The sequence below is a fragment of the Muscardinus avellanarius genome, assembly GCF_963383645.1.
Source record: "Muscardinus avellanarius genome assembly, chromosome: 4".
Classification (NCBI taxonomy): domain Eukaryota; kingdom Metazoa; phylum Chordata; class Mammalia; order Rodentia; family Gliridae; genus Muscardinus; species Muscardinus avellanarius.
In genome coordinates this window covers 122,407,462-122,433,846 of record NC_137789.1, presented here as the reverse complement: position 1 = coordinate 122,433,846, position 26,385 = coordinate 122,407,462, and the positions used below count along the sequence as shown (strand labels likewise).

General features: G+C 37.6%; 1 protein-coding gene across 2 annotated transcripts in view; it reads right to left on the bottom strand.

Annotated features, from left to right (window-relative positions):
- Window positions 1-317: 317 nt before the first annotated feature.
- Window positions 318-26,385, bottom strand: part of LIPK (lipase family member K) — a gene marked incomplete at both ends in the record, with an annotated part of 28,313 nt that continues 2,245 nt past the window's right edge. The window contains 7 exons of one of the 2 annotated variants that reach the window (XM_080694367.1): window positions 318-557; window positions 7,896-7,967; window positions 9,154-9,225; window positions 10,035-10,181; window positions 20,301-20,437; window positions 21,715-21,824; window positions 24,880-25,078. In XM_080694367.1, coding sequence (XP_080550493.1) covers window positions 318-557; window positions 7,896-7,967; window positions 9,154-9,225; window positions 10,035-10,181; window positions 20,301-20,437; window positions 21,715-21,824; window positions 24,880-25,078 — 977 coding nt within the window. The remainder of the gene's footprint in view (window positions 558-7,895; window positions 7,968-9,153; window positions 9,226-10,034; window positions 10,182-20,300; window positions 20,438-21,714; window positions 21,825-24,879; window positions 25,079-26,385) is intronic. The other variant, XM_080694368.1, reaches the window with a different exon arrangement.

Here is a 26,385-nt window from a genome sequence, read left to right as displayed (position 1 = left end):
CTCTACACATCAATTCATTTCATCAAGCCAACAAGGAGAACCTTTTGCTCCCACCTGTCCAAATGGATTCTTATATAATGTAGTGTAATTAGAGAATGGCATCCCATCCTCATTGCCATATAGCTTAGCCTAACCAAGTATGTGGTCTCTATCACCTTTGGCAATTCTGTTAGCTAGATAGAAGCCCCATCCTATTCAGGCTCAAAGGGAGGGGACACTAGAAGATGAGAATCGCCTAGGGTCACTTTAGGGTCTTCTTGCTTCATTATTACCACAGAGATCCAATTATTTATTTTTTTTACAGAAATATGGTGTATTTAATTTTGTAAATATCCCTCCATCAACCAAATTAGGTATTGGTAAACTTCCTGAGGTGCATCTTTTCCAAGGTAAAAATCCACGTGATTGTAGTTTGGAATCTTCTTGTAATATATAAGGTTAGCAACTTTAGGAAGTAAAAGTTCAGTGTCCACGGGATCAGCCAGATAATCCTTTCCACCACTCCACATTGCTGTTGGAACTTCCATCTTAGTCACATTGTACAAAGGAGGCGTCAGCTAAGTATGATGAAAGAGATGGAGAGAGAGAGGAAAAAAAAACCTTACATTATAGAAGTAAGAAAAGCGTGTGATTTGGATACACTTAACAATAAACATTAAAATTTTAAAAACATTTGAAAACACTTTTGAGCAATAACATGCATGGTAAATAGAAAGACAACTATTATATTCCTGACTTGCACTTTTGGGGAAATGCAAAGAATCCTTCCTCTAGGGAAGGATCCCAGAGGAAGATTCTTCTTATTTCTATAGGGAACCACCTGTCTAGCAGCACTGGATTGGAAAATGCTTCCTTCATGAAGAAAATATGGAATAGAATGAAATATAAATATCCCTTCCCTTAGGGAGAAATCTGCGGGCTTAGTGGCATTATTGACACTTGGACATCAGCAGCTTCTTTGGGAAGCACTGATACCACTCATGAAAACAAACACTTGAGCCGGGCGTGGTGGCACACGCTTGTAATCCCCGCGCTTGGGAGGCGGAGACAGGAGGATCGCGCAGGTTCGAAGCCAGCCACGCTGGCGTAAGAGACACTGTTTCAAAAATATAAAATAGGGCTGGGAGTGTAGCCCAGAGGTAGAAGGGCTTTCAGGAATCCCAGTACCACCAAAAAGAAAAAAGAAAAAAGGACACCAGCCTCACGGCTGAGGACGCGGCAGCAGTGCCATACTGCTGGCGGCAGCAGCAAGTTCACCGGACGGCTACAGCAAGCCGAGGTGAGCCGCTGTGGAACAGCCAGGCGGGATTTCTCGGTGCAGGGAGCATCTAAAGCTCCCAGTGGCTGAGCTCAGCACACGCTGCAGGGATTCAAAGTGGAAATCAAAACCAAGAAGAAATACACCAGCCTCATGGCCGAGGGCGTAGCAGCGGTGCCATATTGCCACCGGCGGCAGCAGCAGCGAATTCGCCGAGTCCAGCACAGCTACATCTGCGTACTCAAGAACAGTGAGTCAAATTGCGGGCCCCAGAGGATAAATCCCAGTACTATACTCCCTGGGACTTGACCCAGTGGGGGAGTGGCGGTGGCAGAGATATCACACCATAGGAGAACGTGCAACCTGGCACACCCCACAGTCTAAAGCAGCCTCTATCGACTCTCTGGGTCGGAGACTCTGTGATACAACCCAGTAAAGGAGTAGTGGGGTCTGAGATACTACTGACTCGAGATCCAGAGCACCTTAAATGAAGTCATAGTGACCCAAGGGAAGAACCCAGAGAAGGCACAAACTTCTGAAATCATGGGAAAGAGGAATAATACTGGAGCAATGAATGCCCACAACCCCACAACATCAGAACCCAATAAAACAGAAAATCAGATATTTCTAGAGGATCAAATCAGGAAAATAACAGTAGAAATAATAGAGGTGCTTCGAAAAGAACTCAGAGAGAGCCAAAAAGAGATAAAGGATGCAATTAATGAAGTAAAGGCCTCAATTCAAAGCACAAACAACCGATTAGACCACATGGAGAACAGAATCTCGCTCTTAGAAGATGATCATTCCAAAAATGAACGCATAGTTTCTAACCTAGAAAAAAAATATCCGACAGCAGGAATCTGATATTGAAGAAATATGGGCCCATTTTAAGAGAGCTAACCTAAGAATAATTGGAATAGAGGAGGGAAAAGAAAGTGAAACCAAAGGGATCAACAATCTCTTCAAGGAAGTAATAGCAGAAAATTTTCCAAACATAGAGCAAGAGGTTGATACAAAGGTCCAGGAAACTTATAGAACTCCCTTTAGACAGGATCAGAGAAGAGGATCCCCATGCCACATAATTGTCAAAATGACCAATGTGGAAGCCAAGCAGAGAATCTTAAAGGCAACAAAAACAAAGGGCCAAGTGACATTCAGAGGCAAACCAATTAGAATCACTCCAGACTTCCCAAACCAAGTCATGAGAGCCAGAAGGGCTTGGAGTAACATATTCCAAACTCTGAAAGAAAACAACTTCCAGCCAAAAATTTCCTACCCAGCAAAACTTTCTATCAAATTAGATGGAGAAATAAGAAGCTTCCATGACAAACAGAAACTGAAGGAATTTATGTCTTCAAAACCAGCACTAGAGAAAATACTCAAAGAGATTAACTACAAAGAAGAAATAGGTAACACACACCAGAACCAGAGAAACAAGAGTTTCCATCCAACAGACAATTAAGATTGGTTATCTGTGGAGATTCATTATTTATGTTAGTCTTTTACCTATCTCTAAAGGGTATTGTTTGCCTTTATTGTTGTTAATTTTTAGGATTTCTAGTTGGAATATTAATATACCTTCAGATATAGCAATTGGAAATATTTTATCCCATTCTATTAGTAACTGTTAACTCTGTTTACATCGTCTTTGGATATACAATATTTTTTTATTTTTTAGGGAGTCTGTATACTCTTCTGTTGCCTGTGCCATTGAAATCATATCCAAAAAATCACTGCCAATTTCAATGTTGTGAGGTTTTATGACCCAGATTTTCTCCTAAAATTTTATAGTCTTAAGATTTATATTTAGGTCTTGTATCAATTTTGAGTTAATATTTGTATATGGGATTAGGCAAGGGTCCAATTTTATTCTTTTCCATGTAATTATTATTTTTCAACAATATTTAGTTAAAAGATTATTATTTCCACCACCAAATGTTCGTGGAAACCTTGTCAAAAATAACTTGACAATATAGGGAAGAATTTAGCTCTAGGCTTTTATTTAACTCCAATGGTTTATATGTCTGCCTTTAGAATAGTACTACACTGTTTCAATTATTGTAGCTTTATATGGTTTGAAATCAGAAAATATATATCTTCTAGCTTTGTTCTTTTTCAAGATCGTTTTGGGTATCTAGAGTCCATATTCCATAGTAGGATAGATTTTTTTCTGAAAAATAAATATATAAATATATGATAGTTTCACCTAAAAAAAATAGAAAAAAATTCTCTGGTAAGAAAGAAAGTAAAAAGAAATATTGAAATGTTATCTTTAAGTCATCAAAAGCTTGGTATCAGACAAATGAAACTGTTATGTGAGATTATCATTTTTAATTTTGGATAAATTGCTATAATACTAGATGTCAACCACTAAGCCAAGCATGGGAGGGAGGGGGGATGGGGAGAGAATGGGGTGGGGATCGGGTGGGGGCTGACTGGGCGATGTGTGCATGTATGTCTACAAAAGTTTGTATCCCACTATGATGTATGAATACAAGTGCACCAATAAAAAAAATAAGGGAAAAAAAGAAAAAAGAAAAAAGAAAACAAACACTTGAAATATTATATTCAAAAGGAGCCAGTCTGCTACAGAGAAATAAAGTGGCTAGAGTGTTAAACTCCCTGCAAGTTTTCTCTTATTCTTCTTTCTTGTGCAGAGAGGGGGACCTACCAGTTCATTATTACTTTTGTGTTCAGTAGGCAATACTTTCGTAAAACCTGAAATAGACTTGGTTCTGCTCCTTGAAACTAAAGAACTACTGCAAATAATTTATGATTATTATATGTCATAGACTGAATTTGTGTCTCTCCCCCAAGTTTATATATTGAAGCCCTAAACCCCAATGTGACCATATGTGGAGATAGAGCTTTTAGGAGGTGATTAAGGTTACATGGGGTCATAAGGGTGGGATCCTAATTCCATAGAACTGGTGGCCTTATAAAAATATAGATTCATATCCACTCTATGTGAGCATGTGCTAACAAGGCAGTCATCTGCAAGCCAGGGAAACAGCCCTCACTGAACCCCACCCATGCCGGCAACCTGATCCTGGATGCCCAGACTCCAGAACTGACAGAAAATTGTTGTTGTTTGCAGTACTGATGATTGAAACCAGGGGCATTCTACCTGTGAGCCCTATCTGATTTTTTATTTGAAAACAGAGTCTCCCTAAGTTGATGAGGCTGGCTTCAAAACTGTGATCCTCCTGTCTCAGCCTTCCAAGTACCAGGATTACAGATGTGTGCCACCATACCTGGTTAAATTTCTGTTTCTTAAGCCAAACACTCTAGCAATTTATTATATTAGCCTGAGTTGAATGATACACCATAGTTATTTGTGGCAGAAAGATTAGGAGGAAGAGGCAAGATGGAAAACGTTGTAGATCCTAAAGAATTGTAACAATGGCCTTGAGAGAAGCTTTCTTGGGCAACAGAAGAGTAGACCCTGACCGGGTGGCTGCACCTGCCATTCTCTTAGCAGAGTGATGTTCAGGCAGAGTCCAGTGATACAGTCATGCTGGATGTTGCTTTCAGTTGATGGGTTGGTACCTGGGTCTTTGCATTAGTAAATAGTCTAGGTACATCACTCCTTCCCTATAGTAACAGGAGGTCTTGGATCTGGGTTTTAAGAACTAGTAATAAATGACAACATGTAGCTTTGAGAAGGCAGCCAGAGGGCAGAGGAAGAAGTGTATGCAGATTAGCACTGATGGGTGATATGAGCTCAAAGGAGAGATTGGCACCAGAGGACTTGACACAGGGCCCCCAGTGCAAAGCGCAATGAAAAAAGAAGAGGCATGCTTGTCCTGACCATAGTTTTCTTGGCAGCAGAATGCAAAGCAAAAATATATATTTTATATTCTCTCACTCATGGTACTAGGTATTGAACCCAGGGGCATTCTATCTCCGAGTCACACCTCCAGCCCCATTTTTATTTTTGTTTTTTTGAGACAGGGTCTCACTAAGTTGTTGAGGACCTAGCCAAGTCCTCAAGGCCGCCCACAAACCTGTGATCTTCCTGTCTCAGCCTCCCAAGTACTGGTTACAAGCGTGCACCATCATGCCTGACACAAAGCATAAATATATCTAAGTCAAAAATGGAGGGAATGATGAAGAATAGAAAAACAATGCAACTCAAGGGCATCAATAAACACCAGCAAGTTTTGAAGCACAAAGTGGGTCTGAGAGTCCGTTAAATTAGAATCTCTTCACTCCGGTGATTTAATTATTTTCCTAAGGATAAAAGAAGGAATGTCTAGAAAATGACAAAACAAAAATGAGCATCAAGATTTAGATTCAAATGATATCTGGTATCTTTTGGACAGCAATTTTTAAAGTGTATTTTCAAGCTGACAATGCAACTAAGCATTGTCTATATTTATCTGGAAAATGAATTATCTTCTTAAGAATAAAGGATGACTGGTGATTACACTGTTAACACACCTGTCTAATTTATGGTGTTATTATTTATGGTTATGACTAAGGTTATTATCTGTAAACATCTATGTAGATCATTTTCTATTATGAGTTTTTCTTCCTTCCCCCAAATTCTAAGGCAAATGACCCATAACTAAACCCGAGTCACCAAGGAGTTATGATTTTGATGGAATCTATAGGCACAATGATAAAGCTAATACATGTTCCCCAACTGTCATCCAAGCAGGTTTTATAAGTGAGGTCATCTTCTAAAATGCTTTCCTCAAAAAACCAGACACTCTTGCTAGGATAAGAAACTCATATGGAAAAGAGCATTCTGATATAATGTATGTATAGTACTCCCTCTCCCCAGTCCCATATTCTAACTATAGCAGTTAAGAAGAAAAATCAGATTTTTCACATGGGTTGGAGTTAATGCATTTTCATTATTGTAGTTATTGTGGTACAGAAAATTATCATTTAAAAAACTTGCCCAAGTTTCCACATCACAGATTTAAAAAAACACGTATGTACACTTGATGACTACTTGTTCAGTTTGATCTGAATCTATTAACAAGAAGCTAAAATAAAGATTAGATTCACCTATATACTATGAATAAAAAATAACAGTAACAACATACAGTTTTTTTAAATATAGCTGTTTGCTTTAAAAGTTTTCATAGAAAATATAAAGAAATACCTTGAGACAGTATTCCCTGGCAGATAGAGTCAATTCTTCTTAAAGGTGATATTTCTTGTTGATATATTTAAGTGAGCCATATATTGATTTTGAAAAAGTAGTTAGTAAATAACATCACAAAAAACTCACAGAGCAATGTTAGTTTATCTTATTACAGATGGCTACAAAATTAAAGAATATGCTTTAAAAGCAAACATTGCATATTTTAACTTTTTGAAAAATATAGTGTTAACTAAATGTTGAAATTTTGGGTAGTTTTGCTTTTTGTTTTTTAGAAAGAATAAGTGTTGTGAAAAAAATGTACTTCAGATTCAGGAATCCTTAGGTCACATTCTGGTTGAATGACTGGTAATTTTTCTAACTGCTTTGAGCCTCTGGAAAAATAGAGATAATAATATTTAAATTACTGGGTCATTGAAAGAATAAGAAATTATAATCTGTCTCATGGTAAGACCCAAGAAGTGGCATGGGGATGGTGGTGCCTCTGTAGGTCACATTTGATAGCATGGCCATTTTCATAATATTTATTCTGCCTATCCAAGATCATGGGAGATCTTTCTAAGGTCTGTTTTTTCTTTGGTGTTTTAAAATTTTTATTATAGAGGTCTTTTATCACATTAATTTTGATAGGCATTTTATTGTTTTTGAGGTTACTGTGAGTGAAATTAGAACTATACTAATTCTATATCATGAATTCTATATAATATAGTATTATGCATTCATATAATCATTGTATTGCATACTATGCTTATGATATAATTTATTTAATATACAACATATCTTATTATTTGCCCTCTTTGGTTGAAAACCTGATAGGTCTTATTTCTTATTTCATTTATTTCTCTTTCTTATTTCATTTATTTCTCTTTGGCTTTTTTGAGCATTTGTCTTATAAATCTTCTGGTGATTGGGTTACTCAGTGTTATTTTATCTGATAAAAGAATAAGTGGAAAAAAATGTACTTCAGATCCACTAATATTTGGATCATATTCTGGCTAGAAAACTGGCAATTTTTGCCGGGTGTGGTGGTGCACGCTTGTAATCCCAGCATTTGGGAGGCTGAGACCTGGAGGATCGCGGTTCGCGGACAGCCTCAGCTACTTAGTGAGGCCCTCTGCAACTCAGCGAGACCCGGTTTCAAAATAAAGAATAAAAAATAGGGCTGGGGATGTATCTCGGAGGTCAAATGCCCCTGGTTTCCATCCCCAGACCCACGGGGAAAAAAAAAAGAGAGAGAGAGAGAGAGAGAGAGAGAGAGAGAGAGAGAGAGAGAGAGAGAGAAAAGGAAACTGGCAATTTTTCTAACTGCTTTGAACTTCTGGAAAAATGAGAATAAAAATATAATCCTTACCAGGTCATTGTGAGGATGAGAAATTACAATATGGTAAGACCCAAGAAGTGGCACGTGATAGCATCAATAGGCAATATCCATTGTAGTGAGTGGGAATGGGAGGAGGTTAACAAGCAGAGATTATCAGTTCATTTGTACCATGCAACTGCCTCCGACTGTTATTATTGTACCTGATGAAAGTGCAGCATGTTCTGCTCAGGCTGTCCCCAGTCAAATGCTTGGAGTTGACCAGAATTAAAAATCTAAGGTAAAAAAAACAGTAATAAACACATTAAAGTGATATAAGAAAACGGCACATTTAAAATTAACAAGCAAAGATATATACAAAGAAGACAGATAATATGCCTCGTTTTTTAGGCACATAAGGTAAATTTCTATAGAAGTTAGTTGGTCAAATAATAAAAAATATAAAAATTGATATTAAGAGAGATGACTAACACAAACTTCTTTCCTCTGTCCCTTTCCAGTGAAAATCTTTAATATATATGGAGATATGATTTTTGTTACCTGCCATTCTGAGTTATATTTTCTATTTGATTCAGCATTAGTTCTCCTTTATCTAGCTGATCGTCTAATGGAATTCATCCCTTATCTGGGTCTGGAGCTTATTTTTTATTTTTCTTTCTGTGTATTATACACATAAGAAAAACACTTCTTTAAGGGTTTTCTCTATTGATGGCTCAGTAGTCATGAATTCTTTTAGTTTCTATTTATTGTGGAAGATTTTATATAAATTAATGGTACCAGCTATACATTTCCAATCTTAAAAATTACTACTACTGTTTTTAAACAACTTTATACCTTACTATCTTCATCAAGTGGTTTAGAATATTATGGCTATTTTTTTTATCCATAAACATTTTGGCCAAATCTATCCATGGGCTGAATGTTTGAGATGCTGGGAATGACTATTTTTGCATGTTTAATATTTATACTTCAAATATTAGAATATCAACACCCATACACTTAGGGTTTTTGCCACCCACATTGGATGAAGGAGGCCGATAATTTTCACACACATTTACCTTAAGCATTTTCATTGAATGATTCTGAGACTATGCTGAGGTTTTTTTTTTTTTTTTTTTTTTTTTAGCTTTAGTCTCAGATTTTTTTCCTGCTCATTAATGTGATTCTGGTTTTCAGTTTAAAATTTTTTCAGTCATAGCTTGTATTTACAGAGGCTGAAGCCTTTTGCTGCTGTCGGTATCTACAAGCTTTGAGCAGTGAGACACAATAGAACGCACTGGTGGGATCTAACAGCAAATAAACCTGGTCTGTATCCAGGCTTAATAGATGACTAACCCTGTTAGCCAGAACAAGTTACTTATTTATTCATTTTTTGGTAAAGTCTTTACTGGAGCATTATAATTGCACATACAAGGATGTATGAAATGAGAATGATAATAACATTCTTCACATGGGAACTACCTGGGCCCAGTGCAGCATATTCTGAACTGACGTTCCAGAGGTGCTGTGTGCCAAGTAAACATCCAGACGACTCTGCAAAGAGATGATCTCTCATTTAGAGACTAATTGTGTAAGATGAATATATAGGTGATCATTCATTTACTTTAGAGGAATTTAAGTGATTTCTTTTTTTTTTGTTTGTGTTATGCTTTTTTTTTTTTTTTTTTTTTTTTTTTTTGGTGGTACTGGGGTTCCTGGAAGCCCTTCTACCTCCGGTGTATACTCCCAGACCTATTTTATATTTTTGAAACAGGGTCTCTTACGCCAGCGTGGCTGGCTTCGAACCTGCGCGATCCTCCTGTCTCCGCCTCCCAAGCGCGGGGATTACAAGCGTGCGCCACCACGCCCGGCCTGTGTTATGCTTTTTTTTTAAAGAAAAAATGTAACATGTCCTATGAGGACATATTAAACAAAGAAGCCTATATTGGGGAACTTTGTCCTTCCCAGCTGTTTTCTGTTAGGGGCAGTGACTTCTCATGGCTCACAGAGGGCATTCCACTGTTTGAAGGTGGAAAGTAAGATACCTTTTCTTTCCAGACTCCTCTCACCTAGATCCGAGAGTGTAGAAGGTTAAGGTCTTAAAATTTCAGTAATATTAGTACTTGAGAAGCTGAGACAGAAGGATTTCAGGTATAAGACCAGGCTCAGCAACTTAGCAAGTATCAAGAAATAAATAAAATCTTACTATGAAAATTGGTGGACTTATAAACATACTAATTGCATTCCAAGAGACAATGGGGAGACCCTGAAATGTTTTTCATGCCATCCAGAGTGATCTCTAATCCCCACTATGTTAAAAAAAAAAAGTCATTGTTTTCCAGGACTCAACTACTTATACATACCATGTTTAAGTTTTTTGGGTCAAATCCAGTCATAACAAACATGAAGTGGCTGCATATCTGGTGGAATATCTTCCGGTTGCACACTTTGGTGGCAATGAATTGGTCAAAGAATGTATGAGAGGAGAACATTTTGTCACCAAAGAATACCTGCAAGGTGGGTTTAAGGCATTGTCAAATCTCATGGAAATGGATATCAAAGTGGAGAGTAAGTGGTAATTCAGAAAAAGACTGGACAGGACATAACATCTGCTCAGGAATAGTCCTCAATGATCCTGTGAGGTTAAATTAAAGTCTTTGGGATCTTTCCGACATGCTTCCTGATGCCTATTTATTTATTTATTCATTCATTCATTCATTCATTCATTCATTCATTTTGCGGTACCGGGTAAAAACCAAAGAGCATTCTACTTCCGAACTACACCCTCAGCCCTATTTTTTATTATTTACTTTGAAACAGGGTCTCACTGAGTTGCAAAGGGCCTAAGTAGTAGCTGGGGCTGTCCATGAACCGTGATCCTTCTGTCTCAGCCTCCCAAATGCTGAGTTTATAAGTATGCGCAACCATGCCTGGCTTCCTAATGCCTTTTTAAAGACTGTGTGTGTGTGTGTGTGTGTGTGTGTGTGTGTGTGCATGCTGGGGGTGGCATTCTGCCTCCAAGCTACACCCCCAAGCCTATTTTTTTTATTTAATTTTTATTTGGAACAGGTTTTTGGCTTGCTTAGTTACTAACGTTTTCACTAAGCTGTTGAAGCTTGCTTCGAACCTGTGATTCTTCTTTCTCAGACTCCCAAGTCCTGGAATTAGAGGTGTGCAGTATCGCACGGGGCAAGATTCTTTAACTGGGGTATTTTATTTTATTGAGGAGCATACTCCCTGAGAGACCAGTCGCCAGAGGAGATTGTTAAGGCTTTGGAGTCAGGCATATCTATGTTTGATTCTGGTTCTCTCTCTTACATCTTAGGAAAAGTATTTTACTTTCTCTTTATCCTGAATTTTTGCAAGTATAAAATGGCAAAACTGTTATCAATGGGTGATATTTAATGACACCTTGTACAAAAATCCCTAGCACCTAGTAAGCATCCTCCAAACAAAAACTATTATTATAATTAGTGACTGATAAGGGCTCAATGAGCCATTTCAACCAGAATCTTTGATGGTACTCTCTAGATGGAGTAACTAAAAGCTTAACCCAAAGAAACAAATCTCTATTAATGATGTTTCAGGCAAGGTTGCAAGTGAGTTGAATGTATCTTTTGAACTTTAGAAATCTTTCATAGCATAACATAAATCAATATCTCATCCCTGTGCACAGTAGCTACTTTTCTAATCTTAGAATAATAAACTAGATATTAGGAGAAAAGACATTTTTTAGTTGTTAAAACTTTTAGAAGTACTCATTTACAATAAACACTGGCATGCTTTTCTCCTAGAATTCTTTACTAAGTGGCAATTACAACTAAAAGCCAGGAATAGCTACCATTTATTTTTATTGTACTAACATACTATCAGAACTTATACTATCTTTGGTAAACTAGATCCAGTGAATCTCTAGTAAATGTAACTTGCTGAATTCTGAATTTGCAAAGTGAATATGTTTTAGGGTTGAAGGAAATGCTTATTTAATAGAATATTTCATATCTTATGAATTTTTAGTGGAATTTATAAAATATTGGGACCTAATTAATATTCTGTCCTTTTAAAAAACAGAGGAGGATGGAAGGGAGAGAAGTAGAGAGAGAAATAAAAGAATAGAAAAACAGAATAAAGGAGAAAAGGAAAAGGAAGAAGAGAACAGGGAGGGAGAAAGAGAAGAAGGAAGGGAAAGGAAGGCATGAACTACAATATATTTAACTAGTTCATATTTCTCAGTTCTCTAGGTCTGGAAAATGATAATAGGCCATTGCATATATTATCTAATTCATTCTAGCCTTTACTTCATTTTGGCATAGTTACTAGGACCTTTGTATAATGTGCTAGAAAATTAGCTTACCAAATTGTAATTCTTATATAACTGTTCCCATGATAATTAAATGTAATAGTAGCAACATACATTCATAGTGTACAATTATCTTAAAAGAAAGTTGACATTTGCTCAATGGTCTCAAATGTTACAACCCAAATAAACCACCACATGAATAAATAATTGAACTAAAAAGAAGGAATCCACTGGGTGTGGTGGTGCAAGCCTGTAATCCCAGTACTTGGGAGGCTGAGACTAGAGGATTAAAGGTTCAAGACCAGCTTCAGCAATTTAGCAGGCCCTGATTCAAAACATAAAGTAAAATAAGGCTGGGAATTGTAGCTTGAAGGTACAATGCCTCTAGATTCAATCCCCTGAAACGCACACATACACACAAAAAGAAAGAAAAAAGAAAGGAATAAAGAAAAGAAGGAATCTGTTCAAACAATCCTGTCTACATTCTTAAAGCTATCAATGCCAATTTCAAGTTTATGAATAGGAAGGGGAAAGGGGAAGGAGGGGGCAGTGGAGAGAAATGTACCAGTGCAATGTACATGTATGTTTTTTTATCACACCAAGCCTCAATATGAGGCATGGCTATGATGCACCAAAGAAAGTACATTTTGAAAAAGTAGGATCTAATTTTAATCACTGAAAAATTTTTATTTTTCATCACTTTCTTCATTCATGCTCTCGGAAAAAAAACAAATAAAAGGCAACAGCAGCTGGGCTTGGTGGTGCACACTTGTAATCTCAGTACTTGGGAGGCTGAGACAGGAGGATCACACAGATTTGAAGCCCGCCTCAGCTACTAAGTGAGGCTGTCAGCAACTGAGACCCTGTTTCAAAATAAAATATAAAATAGGTCGAGAGTGTAGAGCAGAGGTAGAATCCCCTGGGTTCCATCTGCAGGACTACAAAAAAAAAAAAAAAAGATAACAGCTAGTTCATAGAAGTAACCAATCATGAAAATATGATGTGAAGAGGGAGGTAATGTCTACCCTAATGGGTCATTGTTCTGTGTTCTCATAGTCAGCTTTCACAAGGTGAATAGCAGGAATCAGCTTTTCCAGGGTGAAAAAGTCTCTGGCTTGACTCCCCTACCATGTATTTGCCCAAAGAGGAATGATGACACCTTCACCCTGACCTAAAAGAGAGGACGGTGTGATTCAGGCTAGCCAGGAGTGCAGCTTGCTTACTAAGCAGCAAACATGCTACCTTACGGATGTAATTCCAACTTGACTCTACAGGGGGCATGCTTGTCACATAATACATAGCAGGGAGCCAGCCAGGCTTCCTCCAGTAGTTTTTTCAAAACTTTTGTTAAGTACTGGGAAAGGCCTGTCTCTTCTGGAGACATGGCCCATGCAAGGATACATGGCTTGCCAAGCAGAACGTGGGCTGGATTTAGCATTCAATGGCCTCCTGAACTATGCACACTTCTGTAAGGGTATATAAAGAACTAGCACTGACTTCAAGTTGACATTGAAAAAAAATGGAGAAATCATCTTATATAAACAAAACCATTGACCCTGAGTTGCCTAATCAGATCCAAGTTCAAATTCTAGCTCTGCTATCCATTAGCTGGGTGATTTGAGATAGGTTGCCTAGCTTCTCTGAACTTCAGGTTCTTACTTTAAGAAGTGAAGACAAGTCGGACATAGTTATACATGCCTGTAATCTCATTACTGGAGAAGCTGAGACAGGAGGATTGGAAGTTCAAGGCTAGCCTCAGCAACTTAGCAAGATACTGTTTCGTAATAAAAAAAAAAATTCAAAAGCCTGGGGGTGTGGCTTGGAGGTAAAATCCTGAGTTTAATCCTTAATACCCCAAAAAAGTTAAAGATGGTACTAGTAATCCTTAGTATCATAGAGAAAGTATAAAGAGCAAAGAATCAAAGCAAACTGTAGATCAAAAAGAAGGGAGGGAGGGAGGGAGGAAACGAGGGAGGGAGGGAGGGAAGGAGAGAGAGAGAGAGAGAGAGAGAGAGAGAGAGAGAGAGAGACAGAGAGAGAGAGAGAGAGAGAGAGAGAGAGAGAGAGAGAGAGAGAGAGGAAGAAGCATAAAGCCATGAACACCCAGAGGTAGAACAGGAAGTGAAGAGCAAGAAAAAGATGAAGCAAAAAAAAGTGCTATGGCTTTGATTCTAAAGTAACCTCAGTTTTGTTTTTTTTATGGCGGCTGTATGGATTCTCTCATAAGTGGAAGCTAGAGAGAAAATGGGAAACTAAAGGGACTTCAGTTAAATGAGGAGGAAGACCTGTAGGATAGTATAAGGGGATTGAGGAAGGAAGATGAAGAGGAGAAAAAGGAGTATTGAGGGAGGAAAGAATTCAAATAACTTTATGACTTTATGTGCGTATATGAAGGTGTCATGATCAACGGCTACTAACATGTACAGAGAGGGAGGAGAGGGCAGCATGATGGGGTACAGAGGGAAATATGCCAAGGGACCCATGCATGTGTGTTTGCGTCACTTCAAACCTCACTAGTATTTGTAATTATGATGCACCAATAAAAGTAAAATAATCTCCAGTAATATAATTAACAATACTAGCTAATAGTTAATGAGCACCACTGTAAGCTTGGTATGATGCTTCAACATAATATTATTTCAATGAATACCCCAATTTGACAAATTCTACCCATTTTGTAAATGTAAAAACTGAAGCTTAGAATGGCTAAGTAACTGGCCCACAGAATTCAAAGGTGGAATGTGAGCCAGGTTCTTCTGACTCAAGTCCTGATGCTTGTGCCTTAAGTGAATTAAGATGGATTTAATAGAAACCAAGGAGCAATCAAAATAACCAACAGTATCAATGAGAAGAAATATAGTTCATGGAATATTTTCCAGGATAGATCAAATGGTAGGTCATAAAATATATCTCAACAAATTAAAAAAAATTAAAATCATATTAAGTACCTTGTCTAGCCATAATACAATAAAAACAGATATCAGTAACAAGAAAAACATTGAAATTTCACAAATACATGGAAATTAGACAGTGTATTCTTGAGTAATCAAAGGGAGTGAGAAATAAATTAAGAAAAATTATAAAAATTCTTGAAACAAAGCATGATAGAAGTCCAACAAATCAAAACCTATAGGCTGGGCACGATGGTGCATGTTTAAAATCCCAGCATTTGGGAGGCTGAAACAGGAGTGTTGTAGTTCGTGGACAGCCTCGGCTATTTAGTGAGGCCTTCTGCAACAGAGTGAAACTCTGTTTAAAAATAAAGAATGAAAAAATAGGGCTGGGGTTGTAGCTTAGAGGTAGAATTCCCCTGGGTTCCATCCCCAGTATCCCCACACACTCACACACACACAACTATAGGCTACATTGGACATAATAGAGGCTCATAAAGACTCAGGCTCTGCATCAGTGGAAAGTATGGGGGGAGACCTATGCTTCACACTAGATCCAATGAGCAGAGTCTCTGGGATCACCAAAACCACCCAATCGTGGTGAATGGGGAGAAGTCAGAGACCAGCAGAGCCCTACCTTTGGAGAACAAAGACTCTTACATTGAGTTTGATCTCAGAGGCATCTGCCACCTATGGAGGCAGGGAGACACTGAGGCTCCACATCTGTGGAAAACATGGAGAGTGACCTATGCTTAACACTAGAATCAACCCCATTGATACCAGCCACCTCCATAGACTGAGAAAGACTCAGAACCAGGCTTGCAGCAGGAAAGGTGCCAGTGACACTCAGTATCTACACAGAGAAAGACTTCAGAGGCCCAGTCTACTAAATATAGACTATATTCAATATATTTGTTGGGTTGAATTAATTTCTTGTTGTTTTTTTGTTTTGTTTTTTTTTTTGTTTCTTGTTTTTGTGTGTGAGTGTATGCTTGTTTGTTTGCTCTCTTCCCAACCCCTATCTCAAGCTTCTTCGCTCGTACATACCTACCCTCTTCTCTTTATTCCTTTTCTTTTTTCACTCTTCTTTGGTATTAAATCCACTTCACATCACTATATTAAAAACTCTACATTGGTTACTAGAATACTACTACATATTCATTATCTCTAATCTCTACTATCTACTACCTTATCAAACTCATATTCTCATTCTATTCAATTTTATCTGTAACTTTACCTTATTTTTGCATTTACAACTTCACTTTCCTCCTCATTTAATTTTCACTGTTGAATAGAACAAAACTTGTGCTTGGATATACCATCTGACACCTAGAGACTGAGAAAAATCTACCAAAAGCAACAGATACAAACTTTTTAAATCATAAGAAAGAGTAATAATAAAGAAGTAATGAGCTACCACAACTTCACAATAACAGAACCTGACAAAACAGAATTGCAGAGATCTCCAGAAGGTAAATCAGGAATCTGAAAAGCATTTAGAGAGAGTCTGAAAGAAATAAAGGATAAAATAATTGAAGTGAAGGCATCAATTCAAACTCTAAACAATTGATTAGACCACATGGAGAATAGAATCTCTCTCCTAGAAGATGATCATTCCAAAAACAAACACAGAGTATATGGCTTAGAAAAAACAATTCAACAGCATAAATTGGACACTAAAGAAATATAGGCCCATTTTAAAAGAGCTAACCTAAGAATAATTTGCATAGAAGAGGGAATAGAAGATGAAACCAAAAGGATCAACAACCTTTTCAAAGAAGTGATATCAGAAAATTCTCCAAACATAAAACAAGAGGTCGATGCACAGGTATAGGAAACTTATAAAACCCTCTTTACACAAGATCAGAGAAAAGATTCCCATTGGCACATAATAGTCAACTGACCAATGTAGAAGCCAAGGAGAGAATCTTAAAGGCAACAAAAACAAAAGACCAAGTGACATGCAGAGGCAAACCAACTAGAATCACTCCAGACTTCCCACAACAAGTCATGAAAGCCAGAAGGGCCTGGAGTAGGCCCATATTCCAAACTCTGAAAGAAAACAACTTGCAGCCAAAAATTTCCTACCCAGCAAACTATCTCTCAAATTAGACAGAGAAATAAAAATCTTCCATGACAAACAGAAGCTGAAGGAATTTGTCTTCCAAATCAGCAACTAGAGGAAATACTCAAAGAGATTAGCTGCACAGAAGAAATAAGTAATACACGCCAGAACCAGAGAAACAAGAATTTCCATCCAGCAAACAACTAAGCAAAAAGAACAAAAACTACCTCAAAAACCATCTCTCAATAATCACACTGAACATAAATGGCCTCAACTCCCTAATAAAAAAGACATAAAGTGGCAAAATGGATTAAAAGCCAGAATCCATCTATCTTCTGCCTGCAAGAAACACACCTTACAAGCAAAGATAGTAACAAACTAAAGGTAAAGAGCTGGAGAAAGTTAATCCATGCCAACAGAACTTGAAGATAAGGAAGAGTAGCAACTATGATATCAGACAAGTTAAACTTCAAGCCCAAGCTTATTACAAGAGACAAAGAAGGTCATTTTTTACTGGTAAAAGGAACAATAGAGCAAGAGGAAATAATAGTCAACATTTATGCCCCAAACATAGGTTCACATACAGTCATAAATTCTTTGTGACTTTAAGTCACACATAAATCCCAATACAATAATACTGGAAGACTTCAACACCACTCTCACACCATTAGGCTTATCTTCTAGACAAAAGGTCAGTAAAGATGCCTCAGACCTAAAGAAAACCATCAATCAAATGGACCTGTTAGACACATATAGAATATTCCACCCAACTACAGCAGATTTCACATTTTTTTCAGCTGCTCACAGAAACTTCTCCGAAATAGATCATATCCTGGGCCACAAAGTGAGCACTATAAAAATTTTAAAATGTGATATACTTCCCTGTCTTTTCAGACCATGATGAAATGAAACTAGAAATAAACTATAAGAAAGTCCAAAGAAACCACATAAACATGTTGAGACGGAATACTACACTGCTAAATGGAGAATGGGTTATAGAAGAAAAGGTGAAATTAAGAAATTTCTAGAAATAAACAAAATATCAAAACCTCTTGGACACTTTAAAAGCAGTATTAAGCAGAAAATTCAAAGCACTGAGTGCCCACATAAGAACAGAAAATCACCAAATAAATAACCTAATGACACACCTCAAAGCACTTGAAAAATAAGAACAATCTAATCCCAAAGCCAACAGAAGACAGGAAATAATTAAAATCAGAGCAGAAATCAATGAAGTCGAGAATAAAAAAATATATAGAAAATCAACAAAACCAAAAGCTGGTTTCTTGCAAAAAAAATTAACAAAATAGATAAGCTACTAGCCAACCTAACCAAAAAAGAGATAATCAACCAAAATTATGAAGATAAAAGATGAAAAAGGAGATTATACCACTGACAGTGTAGAAATCCAAAGGATTATCAGAAACTACTTTGAAAAACTATACGACAAAAAATGGAAAATTTGGAGGAAATTGACAACTTTCTAAATAAATACAAACTTCCTAAACTGAGTCAAGAAGACATAGAAAATTTAAACTAACCAATGGCAATCAAAGAGATTGAAACAGCAATAAAAGGCCTACCATCAAAGAAAAGCCCAGGACCAGATGGTTTCCCAAGTGAATTTTATAAAATCTTTATAGGCCCGGGCGTGGTGGCTCACACTTGTAATCCCCGTGTTTGGGAGGCTGAGACAGGAGGATCATACAGGTTCAAAGCCAGCCTCAGCTACTTAGTGAGGCTCTCAGCAACTTAGTGAGACCCTGTTTCCAAATAAAATATAAAATAGGTCTGGGAGTATAGTCCGGAGGTAGAAAGCCTCTGAGTTCCACCCCCAGTACCACAAAAAAATAAAATAAAATAAAATCTTTATAGGAGAGCTAATCCCCATACTCCTCAATTTATTTTTTGAAATAGAAAAAAAACCGAGACTCTCCCAAATACATTCTATGAAGCCAACATCACATTAATACCAAAACCAAATAAAGAAAGCTCAATGAGGAAAAACTACAGACGTATATCTTTGATGAACTTGGATGCAAAGCTGCTAAACAAAATACTAACAATATGCATTCAAAACCACATCAAGAAAATCATATACCAGGACCAGGTAGGGTTCATTCCAGGAATGCAAGGCTGGTTCAACATACAAAAATTAATCCATATAATTCATCACTTAAACAGAACCAAAGACAAAAATCATATGATCATTTCAATAGACACTGAAAAATAATTTGACAAAATCCAACATCCATTTATGCTAAAAAGCACTGCAGAGATTCATAATAGGAGGAACATATCTCAACATCATAAAGGCAATCTACAATAAGCCCACAGCCAACATCATATTAAATGGGAAAGAACTTCAAGAATTTCCCCTATAAACAGGAACAAGACAAGGTTGTTGCATTATCACCATGTCTTTTCAATATTGTACTTGAGACTCTAGTCAGAGGAATAAGGCAAGGAAATGAAATCAAATGAGTACAAATAGGAAAAGAAGAACTCAAACTTTCATTATTTTCAGATGATATAAGGAATTAAACTTAGTAGCAAAGCAAGCAACAAACTAATCCAACTGAAACAAGCTCAATAGACTTAAATAGAAAATTCTTAAAAGAAAAATTCTTAAAAGAAGACATACAAATGGCCAATAGATATGTGGAAAAAATGCTCATTATCACTAGTCATTAGGGAAATGTAAATCAAAATGACAAGATATTACTTCACTACAGCTAGAATAATTATTTTTTATTTCGTTTTTTGTTTTGCAATACTGAGGATTGACCCCAAGGGCATTCTACCTCTGAGATATACCACCAACCTTATTTTTTTATTCTTCATCTTGAAACAGAGTCTAACTAAGTTGCAAAGGGCCTCATTAAGTAGCTGAGGCTCTCCGTAAGTCCACAGTTCTACTGTGTCAGCTTCCCAAGTACTGAGATTATAGGTGTGCACCATCACACCTAGCTCTAGAATAACTCTTATTAAAAAGGCAAAAGATAATAAGTTCTGGTAAGGATGTGAGTAAACGGATACCCTTAAACACTGTTGGTGGGAATGTAAATTAATAAAGCCATTATGGAGAATATAATGTCTCAAAAAAAGCAAACAATGTAGTCAAATCAACTCACTTTAGCTGTGATTGAGGGATAACCCAGGAGAACATCTTCTAGAAAGATGAAGATATTAAGGTAAAATGGCATAAGAATGAGCTCCCTGAAGCCTGCTAATAACATTGTACATCATCAGTATACCTTAACACCTATTATGTTCTCAGATATTTGTAAAATGTCATTTGTCTTCACTATAAATCACTGGATATAAAGATACTCAGAATTACTATGCATTTAAACTGAAGGAAATCACATACCTTGATTGTTTTTCTGGAAAGAGTTGCTAGTTTTCTTAGAGGACTTTTGGTATAGCTTACTGTGGCCACTGGGGCCAGAGCAAAAAATACTTTAATCTTTTTAGCCAGTTCTGGATTTGTAGAGAAAGCTATAAACGCTGAAAATGAAGGAGACACAGTTCACTGATTCATTTTTTTTTTCATTCTAACTGATATTAATGGTAGCCACATTGAAACAAAGCAAATTTTTAAAAAACTCAGAATAAATACCTTTTATGGGAGAAATTTCTAAATAATCAAAGGGTAAGAATGACTAATTCAGAATAAAGTGAGTTTCTTATTTCTGGTGCATGCAAGTCTACTTCTGAATAAAATATTAAAGAGAGGATTAAAACATCTTCTGTGTAATTCATGTGGTTAAACTCCAAGAACAATTCCAACTGGACCACAGTCTGAAGTCAGACAAAACTGAGCTACAATCATGGCTTCCCATTCACCAGCTGTGTGAAAATTATCTATCTTGTATGAGTCTCAGTTTTCTTAATCTTTAAATGAGGATAACAGAATCTTTAGAGGGTGGTTCTTTCATATATAATACACATCTGTATCAGATGTGTGTGTATATATACACATATAACCCTTATTTTTATATATACACAAAACTTAAGGTAGTATTTGACTCTATAATCATGAGGAAGAAAATCCTAAATTCCACCATTTGTGAAATATGGATGACAATGTCCTCAAATGTCTGTAGTTCCACCACCTAATACTGATAACTTAGTTTTTTTCTTGTTTCAATATAGTCTGCCTGCTGTTAAAAGCACTGTGTAATTCTACTCTTAAAGATGCAGCAAAAATGGCAAAAAAAAAAAATGTCTGTATTTTCCAATGAGAGAAACAGAGAGTGGTGAGAAAATTTAGGTGCCTTGTGGAACTACTTGCACTGTCCTACCCACTTCTGTCCTGACCCAGTGCTTCCCTGGTTAGCAGAAGTCATACTGACTTCTGACTGTAGACTCATGCTGTAGTAATACTGACTGTAGCATATAACCACAGTTTTGTAATTCTCTGCTTTCTTTCTGGTGTTCCTCTCTCAACTTTGAGATCTTTAAGGTGAAGACGGATGCCATATTTACTTCTGCTTCCCCAGAAAATGATTACTTGATGTCTCACAATTGTTTGTTGAGTACACCAAGAAATACATGAATAATTATTTCTCTTTCAAGCTTATCTATCAATCTCAAAATTCAGTGTTGGAGAACAGTTTTCTATTATCATTCTTGCTTTATTTATTCACTGGAAACCAGCCATAGAAAAGTTTTCCCCAGTTGAAGTCCCCAAACTAGAGACTCCTCAGGGAGGTCCTGACTCCTTTCATAAATATGGAAGAAGAGCCTCTGATACCTTCTAATCACATCTGCCCCAAACACACCTATAGTGGTGCCCTGGGAGTGGCCCACATAGTAGAGTCGCTCCTGTCCAGTTTTCTCTATGATTAAGTTTATTGTAGCTGGAAGATCATATTTTGCCATCTCATCCAAACTGCCAAAAAAAGAAAATAATAAAATTGAAAAAAGATTCCAGGAAACAATTTTATTCATGATAACGTCAAAAGATGAATCTAGGTATAAATCTAACCAAGGAGGTAAAAGTTATGATGAAAATTAAAAAACACTAAAAAAAAGAAGTTGAAGATTTTAGAAGATGGGAAGATTTCCCATATTCATAGATAAGTAGAATACATATTATCAAAATGGCCATTCCACCAAAACTGATCTACAGATTCAGTGAAATCCCCATTAAAATATCAATGTCTTTCTTAGAAAAATTAGTCCTAAATTTCATATAAAAAAAGACCCAGAATTTCCAAAGTCGTTCTCAACAATAAGAATCATACAGGAAGCATCACAGTATCTGATTTCAAATTATACTACAGAGATAAAATAATAAAAATAGCATGGTATTGACACAAAACAGGCACATAGACCAATACAACATACAGAAACAAAAACACACACTTATATCAAACTGATTTTTGACAAAGGTGCCAAACACGTACTTTGGAGAAAAGACAGCCTTTTCAACAAATGGTGTTGGGAAACCTGGTTATCCATGAATAGAAAAATTGAATTAAATCTCAACCTTTCACCATGCACAAGCATCAACTCAAGATGGATCAAAGACCTGGAAATTAGACCAGAGACTAAATTTTCTAGAGGAGGTATAAGACCAACTCTCTAACATATAGGCACAAGTAGACATTTCCTCAATAAGACTCCCAAGGCATGAGAAATTAAAATGAGGGTTAATAAGTGGTATTGCATTAAAGAGCTTTTGTGTAGCAAAAGAAACCATCAAAAACTTTAATAGAAGCCAGGTGTGGTGGCACACGCTTGTAATCCCAGCATTTGGGAGGCTGAGAACTGGAGGATCACGGTTCGCGGGCAACCTCAGCTACTTAATGAGGCCCTCTGCAACTCAGTGAGACCTGGTTTCAAAATAAAGAAGAAAAAATAGGGCAGGAGCTGCCAGGCGTGGTGGTGCACGCTTGTAATCCCCGTGCTTGGGAGGCAGAGACAGGAGGATCATGCAGGTTCGAAGCCAGCCACGCTGGCTTAAGAGACCCTGTTTCCAAATAAAAAGTATAAAACAAAAAATAGGTCTGGGAGTGTAGCTCAAAGGTAGAAGGGTTTCCAGGAATACCAGTACCACCAAAAAAAAAAATAGGGCAGGAGGTGTAGCTCAGAGGTTGAATACCCCTGGGTTCCATCCCCAGACCTGCAAACAAAACAAAACAAAAACTTTAATAGAGAGACTACAGAATGAAAGAAGGTCCTTGCCAGATACCCCTTAATAGAGGACTAATATCTAGAATATACAAAGAAATTACAAAACTTACTGCTTAAAAAACCATAAAACATGGGCAAGTGAACTAAATAGACATTTCACAGAAGAAATTCAAATGGCCAACAGATTTATGAAAGAAGTGTTCAACATCATTGGCAATCATGGAGATGCAAATCAAAACTTCACTGAGATTCCATTCCATTTAACCCCAATCAGAATGATAATCATCAAGAAGTCAAAAAACAACAAATGCTGGTGAGGATGTGGAGAAATTGGAACTACACTATTGGTGGAATTGCAAATTAGTTCAACCACCATGGAGATTAGTGTGAAGATCCCTCAGAAAATTGGGGATGGATCCACCATATGATCTAGCTCATGCCTGTGAATTTTCCCAAAGGGAATGAAATCAGAAAATTATAGTAATATATGCATATCCATGCCCATAGCAACACAATTCAAAATGGACAAATTCTGGAACCAACCTGGGTGTCCATCTACAGATGAATGGATTGCAGAATTATGGGATATCCCCACAATGGAATTCTATTCCACAGTAAAGAAAAAAATTATGTTATTTGTGGGAAAACGGAGTGACCTGGAGAACATTATGTTAAGTGACATTAGCTAGTCACAGAAGTGAAGGATCATATATTTTCTCCCATATGCAGAAGCTAGAGAGTAATCAGTATACAAGAGAAACCCCAGTGGAGCCAGGTGTGTGGCGGTGGTGAGAGGAATAATTAACTAAGAAAACACATTCACTGACAGTATGTGTATATGTGAGAATACCAATGTCAACCTCAAAAATTATTTTTAAAGATCTCACTGTTAAGCTGGGCGTGGTGGCGCACGCTTGTAATCCCTGAGCTTTGGAGGCTGAGACAGGAGGATCACACGGGTTCGAAGCCTCAGCTACTTAGTGAGGCTTTCAGCAACTTAGTGAGACACTGTTTCCAAATAAAATATAAAACAGATCTGGGAGTATAGCCCGGAGGTAGAAAGCCTCTGGGTTCCACCCCCAGTACCACCAAAAAAAAAAAAAAAAAAAGTCACTGTTAGGCCTGCAATATTTAAAAACACTCAGTGCACACATGGATACTCTGCTTTTGTAAAATATGGTCGTATATATACATCTGAGCACCTCTGCAGGATATCACTTCAGCCCTGAGCCCAGATTCTGCGGAGTCAGAGCTCCTAGGGAAGCTTTCTGGTAACATGCCTACTTACCAATGGCTTTGGGTGCTGCACTTCTGATCCTGTGTACAGTTAGGGAAACACCTCGGGAATCACCTTGTCACTTTCAATAGTGTAATGCCACAAACGCATTGGAGTATGGAATTAGAAAATGGCAACTGGCTTCCAGGAAGGAGGCCAAGGAACAAGTGGCCTTGGTGACCGCCAAGGCAGGGCTCTCAGCTCCCGTGCAAGTGAGTGGGTTTGTCCCTGTCATCAAGCAGGTCAGGCTGCTGAAGCCGACAGCAGGCCCTGGGCACTGCTGCTGGCAACACTCCATCTTTAACCATCCTGTGATCAGGACACACACACACACACCAGGAAGGAAGCAGAGGGGCAGGTGGTGGAAGCAACAATACAATAATAAGGGCATTTCTGGATAGAGGACAAAAGGTTTGTTTCCCTCTTGTGGAATGCATCGGGTGCATTTAGACAGAAGGGCAAAAAGAAATAGGAGGTCATGCATGCAAATGAGCGCAGTGCATACGTTATTCGTTTGCCTGTTTCTGCCTACCCGAAAGCCCAGTATTCTGCTGACTTGGGTGACAATTTCAGGTGTTTCCTGGACCAGATGTTTCCTCGGCTGTTCCCCATCCACACATCATAGCCATTGTCTGCCAGAAGGAAAGCCAGGCTGCTGTTGGGCAGGTTGCAGATCCAGTCGCCGGCAGATGTAACTAAGCCATGCTGCAAATACACCACAGGCCTCGGGGCTGCAAACACAGGCAACAAGAATTTCCTGCTTGAACTTCCTCTTTCCCACTTCCTATAGTGCTGAAGAAGGTTAAGAGATGTATTTTTGTACCCAGCAACCCAACAATCTACTCTTTCCTTGCCTATCTACCAGGGAAAGTAGTGTATCTGTTCTATGTCTTATTTTCTCATTTATAAATTGAAATTATGTGAAATGTATTATGTTATGTATGTGTGCTTGTAATCCCCGTACTTGGGAGGCTGATACAGGAGGATCGCAGGTTCAAGGTCAGTCTCAGATACTTAGTGAGGTCCTCCACAACTTAGTGAGACCCTGTTTCAAAATAAAGAATACAAATAGGGCTGGGGATGTAGCTCAGAGGTAGAATGCCTCTGGGTTCAATCTCCAGTCCCACACACAAAAAACTATTTGCTACGTATCAACCCCTCCTGGGCTCAGCCAATTTATTGTATAATGAGAAGTGATAATAAATGCTATCTCACAGGGTAATTATAAGAATTTAATAATAATTAGAATACATTGAAATCAGCACAACAAATATTAATCCTATTGCTATAATTCCTATGAATAGCATTTTATTTTTAAACAAATATCTTATTACAAAGTTTTAAGAGTTTCTCAAAATAAGGAAAGCAAAAATAAAAATGCCATTTGTAGGGTTTACTGAATGCCAGGCACTGTGCTAGGTTTTATAGGTACTGCTTTCCGTCCATTGGAGTTGTTAGAAAACAAAAATGCCAGGCTGTGAGTAAAACCTTACACAATGTCAAGTTGTTCATTTGTTCTAAAAATTCTATTGCCAATGTAGAATTACAGCATTTTAACTAAGAAAGAGAAATGATACCTGCAATTACAGCTACTTTGAAAGGCTAAGGCAAGAGGATGGCAAGTTTAAGGTCAGTCTGGACAACTTAGGTAGACTCTGTATCAAAATAAAAGAATAAAAGGGGCTGGAGGTGCAGCTCAGTAATGGAGTGCCCCTGAATTCAATCCTCTGTAGGAGAAAGGGGGAAGAGGAGAGGAGAGAGGAGGGGGAGGAGAGGAGAAGAGAGAGAGAGAGAGAGAGAGAGAGAGAGAGAGAGAGAGAGAGAGAGAGAGAGAGAGAGAGAGAGGAGAAAATGACTAGGTTTTTCTTTACTAATGGTTTGTGACGTAAAAATCTAAATTTTTCTCATTACCTTCTGATATTGAGAAGTTTTGTGCCACGACATGCTAAAGAAAAGTAGTGCAGAAAGAGAGAATAAAATTAAACTCTTTCTGCCCAAAGGATCACTTTTTCTCCCTATAGATATGACAACCTGCTTT